The 16800-nt window shown below is 44.5% G+C and overlaps 2 protein-coding genes across 2 annotated transcripts in view; one reads left to right on the top strand and one right to left on the bottom strand.

Moving 5' to 3' along the window:
- LOC117976498 (puromycin-sensitive aminopeptidase-like protein) overlaps positions 1–16716 on the top strand; it is an 85882-nt gene extending 69166 nt beyond the window's left edge. Inside the window, 1 exon segment of the mRNA XM_055101783.2 lies at positions 12794–16716. Within this exon segment, the coding sequence (XP_054957758.2) occupies positions 12794–12900 (107 nt within the window). The 3' untranslated portion in view covers positions 12901–16716.
- On the bottom strand, positions 8856–13397 carry LOC100967628 (C-C motif chemokine 3-like 1). Its single transcript, XM_003811075.5, has 3 exons — positions 13237–13397; positions 12437–12551; positions 8856–12016 (listed from the first exon to the last, which is right to left on the bottom strand). The coding sequence occupies exons 1-3, from the start codon at positions 13310–13312 to the stop codon at positions 11926–11928; spliced, it is 282 nt and encodes a 93-aa protein (XP_003811123.1). The 5' UTR covers positions 13313–13397; the 3' UTR covers positions 8856–11925.
- Positions 16717–16800: the final 84 nt, after the last annotated feature.

Consider the following 16800-nt stretch of genomic DNA (forward strand, 5'->3'; position numbering starts at 1 on the left):
CCAGGCTGTCCCTACGCTCCTTCTTCTCCCAGGTCCTGCCCCTCCTGGGAGTCAGCCCCACAGGAAGGCCCTTGTCCAGCCCCAGCCCAGCTGTGGCCCCCGCCGTGTCACTCAGAAAACCAGCGTCAAAGCCCAGCCCTGCCTGGGATGTGGACCTTGCCTGGGGAGAGTCCCGTTCAGGCTTTTCCAGGGCCTCTCCCCTGAGCAACAGGGGTGTCTGCACTGGGCCTGGGCACTCACCAGGGCCTGCAGGCTGCCAGTCTGGAGTTGCCCTAGGATCAAATGTGCCACCGGAAGCTGAAGGTGGGGATGACCAGTGCCCCCCGGAGCGAAGACCACCCCCATCTCTCCAGGATTGAGGGTCTGCTTAGGGGTCCACTTAGGGGTGTATCTCTCAGGCATTGGAAGTGCAGATGGGAGGCCCTGAGCCATGGTGGCTCCCCCAGTCCCCAGTTCTTTCTCTGTGTAAATCCAGCTTTGCAGGGACGGGGATGTGGTGCATTTCCCGGAAGAGCCGGGGTCCTGGGGCGTGGGGAGCTGGGGCTGGGTCGTGGGGAGCTGGGACTGGGGTGTGGGGAGGGGCCCAGGGTGGGCAAGCTGAAGCAGGACTGGCACAGGCCTCTGGAGGGCCTGGGGGAGGCTGGACGCCCCGGGGTGCACCCTTGCTTGTCCACTCTTCTAAGGGTCAGTCTCAGTTTGCCCATCTGTAAATAGGGTTGATTGTCCCTGCCCTACGTGGCTGTTGTGAGCATTCAATGAGCACTACCAGTCCTGGGAGACTCTTGGTGTTTTTTATTGTGCTAAAATACAGAAATATAAATTTCCCATTTCAACCATTTCTTTTTGCTCCTTCACTCCCCACCCACCCACCCATTTTTACCGTATAGTTCAGTCGTGCTCAGTACCTTCTACCTTCACGCTGTGTGCAACCCATCTCCAGAAGCCTCTTCATCCTGCAAAATTGAAACTGGACCCATTAAACAACACCTCCCCATTCCACCTCCCCATTCCTCCTCCCCCGGCCCCTGGCAACTGCCATTCTGCTTCTTTCTCCACATATGGAATATATTCTATATACCTAGTTTTACATTAATATCATAGATAGCTTTGTTTTCAGTATGTATATCTACTTTATTCTTTTCAGTAATTTCCTGTTTATTATGTGGCTATACCATCATGGTTTAAACTATTCATATTTTAAAGAGTTGATTTATATTGGTTGTTTTTACAAACAGAGCTGCAAACAACAGCGGTGTGCCAACAATTTTTGTGTGTGTGTGTGTGGTTTTTGTTTTTGTTTTGAAAAGCAGACACTTTCCACACTTAGCCGTTGGTTATTATTCTGCCAATTACAGCTTACAGAGTTCTTATCTACAATATTTTGCAATAAGTTAGGAGCTACAGGCTGTACATACAAGAAATTTCAGGCTGAAGTAGAATTGCTACAAAGGTCGAAGCAAAGTGCTGGGGACTATCAGAAGAACTGAAAGATTACTTTTGGGTTTGGAGATCACGTGTTGTTGTTTTTGGAGACGGAGTCTCACTCTGTCGCCCAGGCTGGAGTGCAGTGGCAAGATCTCGGCTCACTGCAACCTCTGCCTCCCAGGTTCAAGCAATTCTCTTGCCTCAGCCTCCCAGGTAGCTGGGATTATAGGCGCCTGCCACCATGCCCGGCTAATTTTTGTATTTTAGTAGAGATGAGGTTTTCCCGTGTTGGCCAGGCTGGTCTCGAACTCCTGACCTCAAGCTATCCACCTGCCTTGGCCTCCCAAAGTGCAGGGATTACAGGGGTGAGCCACCGTGCTTGGCCCTCCTTTGTTTCCTTAGATAGTGTTTCTTGAAATAGATTCCTAGAAATAAGATAGACTGAAGAGTATGTAAATTTTAAATTTTTTTACAGACTGTGTCATTGCTTTTTAAAAATGCTGATTACCAAAATGTCACTTTTTGATACTAAAAAATAGATTGTTTTAAACACACAAAAGTAAGTAGGGCTTATCAAAAAGTTAATATATTTTGCATTTCTCACAAGTGTGTTGAAATTTCTCCCCCTTGCATTGTACAGCAGGAATCCTGACTCAGTCTAACTTTCTTATACTTAAAAAAGTATATACTAAAACATAGGCCAGGAGTTAGCAAACGTTTTCTATAAAAGACCAGATAGTAAATATTGTTCTTTGTGGGCTATATAATCTCTGTTGCAACAATGTGACTCCACCTTTGTCTTGGAAAGCTGGGATAGATAATATGTAAAAGAGTGGGAGTGGCTGTGTTTCAACAAAACTTTGTTTACAAAACAGGGGTCATACTAGATTTGTTCTGAGGACCATAGTTTCTTAACCTCAGTCTAGGCAATCCATCAAGTAATTCTGCATTCACAATAGAAGTCTTATTGTATATATTGGCTGACTGTCTTTCCTTTCTCTAATGTTAACCACTGATTTTGTGGAGCATGGATTCTAGGGAAATAATACCCAGGTAAGATGTCTATTACCATGTGTGTCTTATTTTTAAGAGTGGTTAAATTCTTATTGAGGCCGGGTGCAGTGGCTTATGCCTGTAATCCCAGCACTTTGAGAGGTCGAGGCAGGCAGCTCTCTCAAGTTCAGGAGTTCAAGACCAGCCTGGCCAACATGGTGAAGCCCCGTCTCTACTAAAAATACAAAAATTAGCTGGGTGTGGTGGCATGCACCTGTAATCCCAGCTACTTGGGAGGCTGAGGCAGGAAGATCACTGGAACCCAGGAGGCAGAAGTTACAGTGAGCCGGCATGGCACCACTACACTCCAGCCTGGGCAACAGAGCAAGACTCCATCTCAAAACAAGTCAAAACAAAACAAAACAAACACACAAACAAAAAACTGGGAGACCGAGGTGGTCAGATCACAAAGTCAGAAGAGTGAGACCAGCCTGGCCAATATGGTGAAAACCCGTCTCTACTAAAAATACAAAAATTAGCGGGGTGTGGTGGCAGGCACCTGTTCTCCCAGCTACTTGGGAGGCTGAGGCAGAAGAATTGCTTGAACCTGGGAGGCAGAGGTTGCAGTGAGCCAAGATTATGCCACTGCACTCCAGCCTGGGCGACAGAGCAAGACTCAGTCTCAAAAAAAAAAAAAAAAAAAAAAAAAGTCTTATTGACAAGTTCAGTAGTTTCTTGTCTTTAGTCTGCATGTGTATCACTTGGGGGTTTGGTAAAAATCTAGATTCCCGCATCCAAACCCAGTTCTCTTGTGAGCATTTTAAATGACCATCCCAGGTGGTTCTGGAATGCTCATAGGATTGCATATTAGTTACACTATTTATTCGCTGCATGGCCATGGACAAGTTGTTTTAACTCTCTGAGCCAACATTTCCTCTTCTATTAAATGGGAATATTAATAATACTTAGCCCTTGGAGACACTGTTAGAATTTGAAGCACAATGAATAATTTTTAAGAGAGCTTGACTCATGAGAAAAATAAGCTTAAATGCATGAATATATATATCAAGCATGAATTTACCTAGTGCATATGCATTATACACTGGGTGCATAATATTTTATAAAATAATCCTTGTTTTATAAAATAGAGTTTCATTATTTGGGGAGAGGCATTACTGTCATTTCTTTTCTGCTGACTTCCCCTCTTCAGAGTTTTCTGCTCTTCCCCTCCCATCCCACCACCTTGCTTTGTCACAAAACAAAGCCAATAGGATCACCAACAGTTTAAGACTGGTTTACTCAAAACGAATTCATTGTTTTACGTAGCTGAACACAGAAATGATAAATAATGTTCTGTAAGTATTTGTTGGTTGACAGCTTTGGCACAATGTCCTCTAGAAAAAGCTGAACGTAGCCACCCACCTTGTACGAGAGCCGCAAAGAATAGCCACGTGCCTGAATATGTGTCAGCCGCTGTGTGACTGGAGGGGCTGAGGAAGGGGCGTAGAGGGTGTTGTGAGGTCCCTTCCGACAAGCAGTCAAGAACGCATAGAAATACATTACAAAAATTAAATAGTCTAGATAAGTTGAAATGCATGTTAAGAAGAGCCCCAGAGTGTGGTTGCTTGGGTAGGGGTAGGTTCAGGAATTGAAGGGACGTCCCTAGGGCCTGGGTCCCTGCTTCCTAATCTGCCACAAACCTAACAGTGTCTTGTTGCTTCCAGGTCACTCAGGGATTCGACTCTGAGGTCAATGATGCACTTGGCACCAGAACTTGATGGGGTTGGCACAGACATGCCAGCCTCAGCCACTTTCATTCTGGAAGCTGTTAAAAGAGACAGTTATAAAAATTGAGGAATCAGCAAGAGAATTCCTGGTTCCGTGCTGCCTTCTTCTCTCTGTCTTGGCAAGTGTAGGGCCTGTCCACTTGCTCAGGACTCTTTGTCCAACCTCAGCTCCCTAGACCTTTCATCAGTGGCTCAGGGGATCTCTTCAGGCAGCCTCTTCCGGCTAACACTTCCTCCTGTCTTCCCTCTGTCAGGGGCAGCTCTTCCGTGGTTCCTTGCAGACCCTAGGTCAGGCCAGAAAACACCTCTATGGCCCTTCCCTGTGTCCCACCACCGGACAGGACCTCAAAGGCCTGGGGTCCCCAGGATGGCCCTCAAACCGACTGGTGCCCTTGCAGGCTGCCACCCTCCAAGTCCTGCTTCTCTCCAGAGATGGGCAGGAGCACCAGCCCTCACCTGGCACCAGCAGTGAGTCTCATAATTGCCATCTACCATTTTGCTAGGGGGCTTCTGGGGATCCTAGGAAAAGCAGCAGATGCCTGGGTGCTTGGGGACCCGGGCATTCTGAGGGAAGGAGCAGCGTGACCCTGAGTCATTTTTCACTGGGGACAAATGAGCCAACTCCTTCTACCCAGTGATAAAATCAGAAGGAAGCAGATGGAGACAGCACTGTTCAGGGGATGATTTGGGGGTGAGAAGAACTGGCAGGAAGTTGGGGATTTGGGGGTGAGAAGAACCAGCAGGAAGTTGGGGATTTCTTGTTTCCCCGCTTTTCCCTTCCATTTCTGTTTGAGCCTTAGGTTTGGCCTCCATCTCCCTCTGTAGGAATTGCAGCTAATTAAATATTCTGCCTCTTATTCCAGCTTTACTGGGGGAACATAATATGGTCTAAGAAGAGATTTTTCCAGCAAGAGGCCATCTCTGCAAATCACCTGTGAGGCAGACCTGTGGCAATTTTATGACTCAGCTGGCCACCGGGATTGTAGCTGGGTTCTGCCGCTTGTTGAAACCTACTCAGTGTTCTCCTTCCCTAAGTAGGACAAGACCGTACCCTGCCTTTAAGGTTTATAGAATAGAAAGTGAAAACACTTTGGGGAAGAAAATCTTCCTGAACAGATAGCCCAGGGCATTTTGAAAATCCCTTAGGAAGTTCTCTGTTTCACTTGGGTACCTTTGTCCTTGGACTTTGGTGATGTGGTTTGACCCCAGCTAGAGAGTGAGGGGAACAACAGCAAAAGGCAGGACAAAGACAGACTCGTGAGAGGAGGCCTAGGAACAGGGGGCCATTGTGAATGAGGAGGACGTGGGGGCCCAAGAAAGTGAGCAAAAGAGGACAGGGCTTGCGCACTCAGTCACCAGCCCCCTTCTGGGGTCCAAGCTGTGTCCCCTTCTCTAAAGAGGTAAGCCCTGAGTCATGGGAAGATGGAAACCGGGGCTCATGAGACAGGATGTTTTTTAAGCACCGTGGTATCTTGTTGACTTGCACATGCAAGGGGGTCTTGGGTAACCACAGGGCTCAGGGTATTTGCAGGAACAGTTCAAGTGCTCACTTGTCTTGGGGCTGTTTATGGGGAAGTGGTTTCCACAGTGAGAGGAGGTGAGATATTGTTGTCACCCTGGACCACACTTAGCTACTTCCTTCTCACTAAAGCTCTGTAGTCATATTTTCCCCTGGCAGAGCAGAAACTTCTATGTTATCCCACAGCTGTTCTAACGGTGTAGACTTGACTTATGCAATGATGCCAGGAGTCCTGAGCAGCACAGCCCAACTTCAATCACACACAGATGGACAGAGCTGTATTAGCAAAGCCTGAGCTACTGAGCGATGAGAGTACAGCCAGGCTTTCAGACATCTGTTCATTCAAGAGAGATATGCGCTAAGCAAAGGACCTAAAGATGTGTTTAATGTGGGTGCTAATATGCATAAGGAACCTTGAAATAAATGTTCTTAGCCTTTGGCCAAGAGGGTCCATGTCTAGGAATCTATTCTCTGTAGAAATAAATTCAAATATGGAAAAAATGAACAATGCATAAGTGTATTTGGTCCCCAGCATATTTATAGCAACTTAAAATTGGACCAAATTTAAATGCCTATGATATGGAAATTGCTGAGAAAATTATGGGCTCTTCCCTTAATTGGCTATTAGGCAGCCTTTACAAACAATGCAATGACATGAGAAATGCTTATGTTATGGTAAGCTTAAAAAACTCAAGATGCAAATCAGCTTATTTTAATCAGGAGCCACCTAGCATTTGGGATGTGGTCAATCCCACATAATGTATTTTTGTGGGTGCAGTTCCCAGGAAAGAGGAGGAATAAAAACGGCAAGTATGAAGTGTCTCCTTCACTTGCAGTCTCTTTGTCTACCCCTTTGTCCATCCACTATGAAAGGACTCCCTTCTGTTCCTTAATATGGACAATTTCTATTGAGGACTCATTGTTCTAAGAATTGTCTCATCTCCTCCTGCATCCTCAGTGCCCGATCTTTGGCTTCTATGAAGGAAGGTGGGTAGTGCTTATGGCAGGGCCAGTTCTACCTTTCTTAGTATGTTCTGGCGTGGGTATGTAGCCCCATTTTCTAGTGGTTACCTTGACATCATGAAGAGTTTATGTCTCTTTTGCCCTAGGTTTGGGCAATAGTCATTCACTGTGCAACAGGAAATACACGAGTCAGCATCTTATTAAAAATAAAGTCACTCAGGAAAGTGGACGACTAATAGTTTCTAATCTAGAGAGCATAGGAGAAGAAATGTTTACCACACACAAAGTATTAGTGCCTTTTATATCACGAAGACAAAAATAACAGGAAAAAGACAAACACATTATAGTGAAAACTTGTTTTTCCTAACCAGCATCTATTCTGCATGTTTCCTGATGCCAGAAACTCACATTTCCTCAGGAAAATCTCCCTTCTGCACCATTCTCAGGCTTTAAGTTTATGTAAAATTCAGTAAACCCAAAGATTCAAGTTATGTGCCTTGATTAACTTAAGCAAATCAATGAAACCCATCCCCATAACCACAGCGACAGGTTAGGAAATTCGGTTCCTAAGTCAGTCAAATCCGAAAGGGCCTAGTGATGTTTTTTCCAGTGGGATCACAGACTCACTCTTCCTTGCAGAAAATGAACAAAGGATTCATGTAACACTGGCAGGTACTGGTAGCCACCCAGGGCCTCTCACAGGAAAGGGAGATCAGAAAGAGAAGCAAAGAGGACTCATGAGATACCATAGGGCTGCTGCGTCCAGCCTTGCCTGGAGCTAGGGCCACCTCGATGCCCTATAGTCTTGGAGCCACAAGGTGCATTTACTCAAAGCCTCTTTGAGTTTGGTTTGCTTGTTTGCTTTCTGCCTGGAAACTGCCAGCATCCTGAGAGATATGAGATCTGTATCTGTGCAGAGACACAGGGTTTGTTAAAAGTCACAGGCCCTGACTGAAGTGTGGAACTGGCTGAAATGAGAAAGTAAGAGGTAATTTGGGGAGGACCTTGTGAAATGGAAGGAGTTTTAAACCTTACATGCATCAGAATTACCTGGAGCCTTGTGAAAACACAGGTTGCTGGGCCCTAGTCCATTAAGAAAGGAAGTGGGGCTTAGAATGTTCATTTCTCCCAAGTTCCCAGGTGATATTCACCATGCTGTCCTGTCTGGACACTACCTTTTGCCATACCCATTACAAGGTATTGCACGTGCTGGTTGAACTATGGTCTGTCTTATTTTGGTGCTAAAAGCCTGTGCCAAATACCAACGCTGCAGCATTAAGGAATATGATAGAAAAGATTCTGAATATAGGCCAGGCGCAGTGGCTCACGCCTGTAATCCCAGCACTTTGGGAGGCCGAGGCAGGCAGATCACAAGGTCAGGAGATCAAGACCATCCTGGCTAACGTGGTGAAACCCCGTCTCTACTAAAAATACAAAAAATTAGCCGGGCGTAGTGGTGGGCACCTGTAGTCCCAGCTACTTGGGAGGCTGAGGCAGGAGAATGGCGTGAACCTGGGAGGCAGAACTTGCACTGAGCTGAGATCGCGCTACTGCACTCCACTCCAGCCTGGGCGACAGAGCAAGACTTCATCTCAAAAAAAAAAAAAGAAGATTCTGAATATTGGAACTTAGTAGCTATGTATTACATCAGTAAGGTCCTTTAAGAGTTTAGGCTGCTTTGAAATGGGCTCATCTGAAATTGAAAAAGGAAGAAATTGAACTTGCTAAAAAAGGCCCTTCCAACTTATTGACTGAGAACCCAGTAATCTGGAGACTTGAAGGGCTGTAATGGCAGAATCTTCTACTCTAAGATAAAGTTAGCATGAGCAGAGACAGGAAGATGAGAGACCTAATGAGGCCAAGGGTCAAATATTCATCACCTCCACATGGGCCAAGATGCAGGCAGAGGTCTCTCACCAGGGACTTGGTGGTAGAGGTGACACTGGTAGTGAGGTCTGTGCTAGAAAGTGCACATCCCTGGCTGGGCGCGGTGGCTCACACCTGTAATCCCAGCACTTTGGGAGGCTGAGGCAGGTGGATCACGAGGTCATGAGTTCAAGACCAGCCTGGCCAACATAGTGAAACCCCGTCTCTACTAAAAATCCAAAAATTTAGCCAGATTTGGTGGCAGGCACCTGTAATCTCAGCTACTTGGGAAGCTGAGGCAGGAGAATCTCTTGAACCCAGGAGGCTGAGGTTGCAGTGAGCCAAGATCACACCATTGCACTCCAGCCCAGCAGACAGTACAAGACTCCATCTCAAAAAAAAGAAAAAAGAAAGTGCGTATCCCCAACCCCATTTAAAATGCAAATTCGAGCTTTGTAACTGAAAACATCTCTGCTTCTGGCTACCTGGCCCATGGAATTGATCAGAAGCAAATAGTAGCCTATGGACATTAGAAGGGAGTCACATTGCCAAAGAAACCACAAGACTGGTTCCAAACAGTCGTTGATTACACAATACCTAAGGCAACCTCAGGCTAACTCACACAGACAGAAAGTCAGCAGCCTCCAGAAAGCAGATCCTCCACATTGCACATCTCAGATTGTCCGTGGAGGACATTCCCCCAGGGAGGAGAGCTAGGGACTGCCAGATCAGCTGAACTGCTTAAAAATGCAATTCTCATTCTCCAGTTCCCTAACAGGAGTCTGTGTTTAACTTACTCTGTTTGTTCATAACACTTGTATTTAGGGAATATTGGGCATGATTAAACTTTGTTTAGCTTTGGGTTTCTGGACCTTGTGAAACAATTCAGTGCAGGCAAATATTGTATGCCCCTATATTTTTTTCCTGAAAGTCAATAAAGAAGGAATGATGACACCTTCACTGCATCTATGGGGACAAAAGCTGCTCCTCTGTGTGTGTGTGTGTGTGTGTGTGTGTGAAAGAGAGACAGAGACAGAGAGAGAGAGAACAGCCTTGTCAAAAGGATGTGTTTGTTGCTGTACCCTCATTATACGAAAGCCATCATGGCATCAAAATGCTGTAAGCCAGGTTGAGCTCTATCCTCTCTGCATCAACTCAGAATCCCTACCAGAAAGTGGTTGTGATGGATGGAATATCACCCATCAAAGAACAGGGTAAGATGAGACCAGAGAGGTAAGCTATGCAAGCTAATCAGAAAATAACTCAAAGTTTTAAAAGTGCAGAATATAAAAAGGAAAAACCCTCATTCCTAAAAAAATTTTTAAAAAAGCCTCATTTCCTCAAAGAAACGACAGTTAGCTATTTGATGTGTGTCTTTCCAAATATTTGCCTATGTAAATATATGTGTGTATATGGCTTTTAAAAATAAAAACAAAATAATATCCTTTACAGACAGTTTTGTAGCATATGTAGAGAATATATATGCATATACTGAATGTAAATAGATATGCATTTTACCTAGAATATTACGGACACTTTCCACAGTTATAGATGTGTGCTGCTTTTGTTTACTGACTGCAGAATATTCCATTGATGGACATCTTAATCCTCTACTGATTAATCCCCTACTGATGACTGTTTGCATTTCTTTGCTCTTTACCAACCATACTTGAAAGAATATCCTCATGTCTACATATTCTTATCTTTTGGCAGTGTTTCTATGAAGCAGATTCCTAGAAATGGGATCAGGTCAAATGGGATGTAGGTCACATAGTATGTGCATTTTAATATTTGCTAAGTAGTAGTGTTTAATTATGCTTTAAAGAGTTTGAGCCCTACAATTCTAAACATGTTTGGACACATAAATTAGATTATTTTAAACAAAATGAAATAAGCATAGCTCATAAAAATTAACACGTTTGGTTTTCACACAAATATTTTGAATTTCCCTTTCTTCTGCAAAAAGGACCCTAGCTTAATATGCATTTCTTGTACATATAATGCAAGCAATCCATCTATTAAATAACTTACCTTTCAAACCTATAGACAGCATCCTGCTCCACACAGAAGCTGGTTGTCTTTTCATTCTCTAACATTAGCTATTTATTTTGTAGAGTGTAGATTCTAGAGAAATAATGTATAATACACCTGTTGCCATATGCAGATACTTACCACATTTAGAAAACAGTGGTGAATTCTATTGACAGTGGCTCTCAGTCATTAACATGCTATGGAACACCTCATGAGCTTGATAAAAATATCAGTTCCCAGGTCTACACCTAAAGATCCTGATGTAATTGGCTTAAATAATCACTGCTGAAACACTCTATGTCAACTCAGAATCCTGACAGGAAGTGGTTGCAATGGATAAAGTATCATCTGTTAAAGAATAGGGTAAGATTTGAGTATAGGCAGGTCATACTTTGGGAAATAACTTGATCAATGGTTAACAGCATAGTCTGTCGTTCAATAAAAGTCCAGTTTTGGAACACAATTGACCTTTTACATGCTGTGTAACCTCAGCCAAGTTGTCTAACCTTTCTGAGCCCTGGGTTACTTTTCTGTCAAGTGGAGGTATTAATAGTACCTAAGCTGTACTATTGCATTGGTAAGATTAAATGAACAATGTATAAAAAGCACTCAGTAGGAGTAAGCCTCAACAATGTAAGTAATTGCTATTAAGAGCTTGATTCATCATGAATATGCCCTACAGAATACTCTGCTTAATGGTGTCCATTCGAGTAGTGAATTCTCCTAGAGCGTGCATATTACGATTTGAGTTATAACATATTCGTAGTTTCAGTGTTCCAGAACTTTGTAAAGTGGATAACTCTGTGGTAGCGCTCCCCATCTCTCCCAATTTCCCTCCATTTCACCTCTTCCTAATCTTTGCCTATCATTCCTCTTAACCAGTGATTTTGATTTGCCAGAAAAACAAAACCAAACTCAATACTGGTTTACCTTTTAAAAGAGCATCTTTATTATTTCCCCAGGCCGATCACAGCCCTGAACAAAAGCATCCGATACACATTTGTCAGTCTGGTGGCTTTGGTGCCATGACTGCCTACACAGGCCGATGACAGCCACTCGGTTGTCACCAGACACACTGGAGGGAAGGCAGAGGGGACAGGGGGAACTCTCAGAGCAAACAATCACAAACACACTGTGAAATCAAAAATAAATTATAAAAACTAAATAGTATAAATAAATTAAAATTTAAGTTAAGAAGAGTCCCACAGTGTGGCTGTTTGGTAACAACCAGTCCATAGAAGAGGTAGCTGTGGAGGTCACAGGGATGTTCCCAAGGCTCAGGCTCCTGCTCCTCCCCACTGGGCCCACCGAGGTCGCTGGGCCTCGAAGCTTCTGGACCCCTCAGGCACTTAGCTCCAGGTCACTGACGTATTTCTGGACCCGCTCCTCACTGGGGTCAGCACAGACCTGCCGGCCTCTCTTGGTTAGGAAGCTGTGGAGAAGGGAGGAAGAGTTAAGCACTGGGGAATCCAGCAGGGGAATCCTGGGCCCACCATGGCCCCGACATCCTGCTCTCTGTCCTGGGCAGCTCAAGGCCTGCTCCTCTCTCAGGGGCCCCCTGCCTATCTCCGTCTAGAGAGCTGCTCTCAGTGACTCCAGGCAAGGGGGCCCTCAGAGTGTCCTGCTGCCTCCTTCTTCCTGTTCCTTTCCTCTGGCCTGGGCAGCCCTTCCTGACTCTCTAACACCCACCTCACTCCAGCCCCAAGTCAGGTCACACCTCAGTGCCCTGCGTCCTGTATCCCCGATAGGCTCCTGAAGGCTGGGCCTTTCCAGGATGGCCTTCTGGCCTGTTTCTGCCCCCACCCTGACACTCCCTACCTCCCTAGAGGTGAGCAGGAAGACTGGCACTTACATGACACCGGGCTTGGAGCACTGGCTGCTGGTCTCAAAGTAGTCCGCTATGAAATTCTGTGGAATCTGTCGGGAGATATAGCTGAAGCAGCAGGCGGTCGGCGTGTCAGCAGCAACTGCGGAGAAAGGAGAGAATAAGCACGAGTCACAGCTCAGAAGAAAAGGCCAGGCAGCTTCTGATCCCTGAGTGGTTGAGGAGGGCAGGCTTGCTCAGACTAAGTGACTGGAAGGCATTTGGGGGGTTTTGCAGAGAAATGTCTCTTTGTTTCTGTCTATATTCTTCTTTCCCCTTGACTCTTCATAGTGGGTTCTCTGTTTCTCTATGTGATCAAGATACCTGAATGGACTGTTTTCTTAGCTCTCTTCAGGGAATTTTGTCGGTTCAAGAAGTCATACCCCAGCCCAAGAGAAGCCCTGGACATCTCTCATAAGACATCCAAGGGACAGGGCTCCTGGGAGACCTAGGGTGAGCTGGAGAGTGAACAACAGACCCCACTGGGAAGTAAGCAGCCCTGGATTCTGCCTCTTGCAAACTGATTCGTTTTGAACCCTGTTTTTCTATCTGTACAAGGGACTGTAACTCCCCTGCCCCTGCCTAGATTCTCATACCTGGAGACTAGGAGGGCTAAGACCCCTTCTAGAGATAAAAATAAAAGTCGTGAAGAAAAAGACCAAGGTGTTTGGCAGCGCTTTAAGAACTTCCTTCTTTTCTCTTCGGGGCTCTCAGGCCACAAAAAAAGACTGATGTGGTCTAACCATGGCCAGAGAGTGGTGATACCCACAACAACAACATGGACTCACGTGGTGCAGAGAGGACCTGGTTGCAGAGAGCCACGGTGCAGAGCAGGACGGCAAGGGCAGCAGTGGAGACCTGCATGATTGTGAGCAGGTGATGGAATGTGGGCTCGAGTGTCAGCAGAGCCAAGAAGGGACTGACTACTCTTTGCTGCCTGCGTCCTTCTGATGTCTGAAGCCATCTCTCCTTCTCTTTATAGGCAGCCCTGGCGGATGGGGAAATGGAATCTGGGGGTGAGGAGGGAAATTTTTAAGTGTAGTGATGCTGTCATGCTGAGTGTTGCACAACTCAGGGTCCCTGGTGACTACAGGGACTCAGGATATCCAAGAATAGCATCTCTGAGCTACTGTCTAACTCTCAGCTCTCAACTCATGACTGGTTCTAGCTTCATGGGGTTTCTCCTGTGAGTGTGAAGAGGGGTGTGTGTCAACCCAAGGCTATTCTTAGTTGATCCCTTCTCATAAGAACTGGTCTATGCAGCCAGGCATGGTCGCTCACACCTGTAATCCCAACAATTTGGGAGGCCGAGGCTGCGGATCACCTGAGGTCAGGAGTTTGAGACCAACCTGACCAAGAAAGAGAAACTCCATCTCTACTAAAAATACAAAAGTAGTCGGGCGTGGTGGCACATGCCTGTAATCCCAGCTACTCGGGAGGCTGAGGCAGGAGAATCGCTTGAACCCAGGAGGTGGGGGCTGTGGTGAGCTGAGATCATGCCATTGCACTCCAGCCTGGGCAACAAAAGTGAAACTCCATCTCAAAAAAAAAAAAAAAAAAAAAAAAGAACTGGTCTATGCATGAACTCTCCAGCCCCATTCCTTCCCACAGAGCTGTAATTCTGCTTCCTCAGCTGCTATAACCACAAGGATAGGGTCAATGGGCTGATGCTGTGGAGGGCTGGACAACCCCCAATCCTCCCAGAGGAAAGGAACTCAATGAAAGCTGGAGGAATAGAAAGCATGAGGTCACGTTTCAGTCATTTTTCTATTTATTAGTCTCGGAGTGACTGGGGCGCTGTGTTAAACGCTACTTGTGGATCATAAAAATACTTTAGAGGTGGGTATCAGTATGTCAGGTGCCTAGAAATATGTGTAGCCATTAACCTAGAAAAAGCATTTCTGGGAAAGAGTTCTGTGGAAACAACCCAAATATGGAGCCATCTTCAAACATAAAGATACCTGACCCAGCATCATTTATAACTCTAAAATAAGCAAAGCTAAATTTTTCTCTATCAGGGAATGATAAATTATCCACAAGATCCTCTATTATTAAGTCTCTAAAGTGAATGAAGTGGCATAAATATGCTTATAACATCAGTGGTTAAAAAAAGCAAGATAAAACATTATACAAATTCTATAAAATTTGAAGAATTGTATAAAGATATATATATGCCATGCCAGCTCTAGGCATGGAAAAAATTAAAAGGCTTGGAAATACATGCCTTAAAGAATGAATAGTGCTTAGATCCATGGGTGATTTATTTTCTTATTTTTTTCTTTTTCTGAATTTTCCTCATTTTATTTAGTGAGACTTTATTACCTTCTTGGTCAGCCCACAGATTTATGAACTAATTTTGTTTTAAAACATTTCCAACATCACTGGTTGAAAAGTGGGTTGTTGTCAGTTGTTTAATCTGAAAGAAATTACTGATAAATATGCTACAGTTTCTGTTCAATGGGCTTTGCCAAAATGAAGTCTTGATTTCCCATTTCTTTGAACCATTTTAAGGATCCTATACTATACTTACATAAATAATGCCAAACTGAAGCAGTTTTTTCCTTATTCTTTTCAACACATAATTTCAGTGGTGTGGAAGGGTATCTACCTTCTCAGCCAGATTATATGCTTTTTTTTTTCTTTTCCATACTTTGTTATTTTATTATTTTGCAATCAATCAGCATATCTCATTTTATAATGAGAAATAGATTTAGTTGGTTTTAATGATCTTTGTTTCTGAGATGCCCCTGGTCTCATGGGGGCAGGTAGAGTGTATGAACAGGTAATTGTAAAACTCTTAGTAGAAAAAGAAATGAAAGCTCAGAACCCCATGAGGAAGAAGTGACCTTCCACCAGAGGGTTGGGGAAGGCTTCATGGAAGGGATGGAACTTTAGTTGTATCTGGATAACTGCCCGGGATTTAGGCATCTATAGATGGGTGGGCAGTGGAGGCCCAGCTGAGGCAGAGTCCTGGGTGTGACATTGTGGCTCAGAGGAAAGAGGGGTGCTTCAGTGGAGCTGCAGAGCAGTGGGGGTGAATATGGATGATAAAGGTAAATTGGGACCAAACCAGGACAGGCCTTGAATTCCCCCCAAAGGGGTTAGAGTTGACACACTTGATGCTGGAGAACAACGGAGGACAGAAGCCAAGTGGGACCACGCCTTTGGAATTCTGTCCTTCCTGAGTGTCTTTAGAGTTAGGTCTTTTAATACACATGAGCTCTGTTTCCATTCCACCCCAGTGATGGCTAGTGCCAGTCTTGAGGGAGGAGAAGCAGAGGCAAGATCAGGGGCCGTGGTAGGTTTCATCAGAGCTTTGGCATCCACGTATCTTCCCCTATTGCTACCAATTCCAAATAAAGGTATCTCTGCCACTTGTCTCATTAGAAACCTACATCACAGGCAATGGCTCCTTCTCACCCCACCCTCTGCCTCTCAGCTCTCGTTGATACCCTGAATTGCGTTCCCTCACTCACTTCTTAGGGGAACCCCCTCCATACTCGTGATTACTTTTCTGGGAGCTGGCTTCTGTGAGTTGTGGAGAGTGAGAAAAGGAAATGGAAACTGCTGAATCAGTCAGTGTTCTGCTAAGGGACATCCTCTATCTCTGTGATTACAGCACCGTGTGTTATAATTAGTTACCTATGTAATTTGCTCTTCAAAAACCTAGACCATGTCCTGTTGATTTTATTTTAGTTTCTTTTTCTCAAGAAATTTATAGTTTAATAAAGGCAATGTGGGAGTTTGGAAACAAATTTTTATTTTGTGCTAATGATAGATTAGCAACTACACAAATTTTAGTTCACAATATGTAATTTTTATTGAGTGATCACCATGTGCTGATTTCCATAATAGGGATTTACATGTTTGAACTGTCTTCAAAACAACCCTATGATTTAGTTACCAGTATACTTTCTCAGTTGAACAGGTGAAGAAACCAAAGTAAATAGAGGTTAAGCAATTTTCCGAAGGCCGTAAAGCTGCTGACTAGCAGAGCAGGGATTCACATCCAGGTAGTCTGACTCTAGGTACCACACGCTACACGTCCTGCACCACAACTTATTATATTTGATCCTCACAACACTCCTATAATGGTAGATTTTTTAGAGTGTCTTCTCAGATTGTAAACCAACTCCAGACCATGTCTCGTTGGTTGATTTAAACCAAATCCTAGCACATGATGATTATAACATGATGAGCCTCCTGACCTAGTCTCTATCTCTTATTATTGTGTTCTTTATAATAAAGATGATTTATTGAATACATAATTCTATCTCAGTGTTTATATATTTGTAAGACTTTCTCTATCAATCCCCAAACCAGGAAATAGCCCTTTGCCATGTGTTTTGGCT

Source organism: Pan paniscus, chromosome 19 (genome assembly GCF_029289425.2).
Source record: "Pan paniscus chromosome 19, NHGRI_mPanPan1-v2.0_pri, whole genome shotgun sequence".
In the NCBI taxonomy this organism is placed as follows: Eukaryota; Metazoa; Chordata; class Mammalia; order Primates; family Hominidae; genus Pan; species Pan paniscus.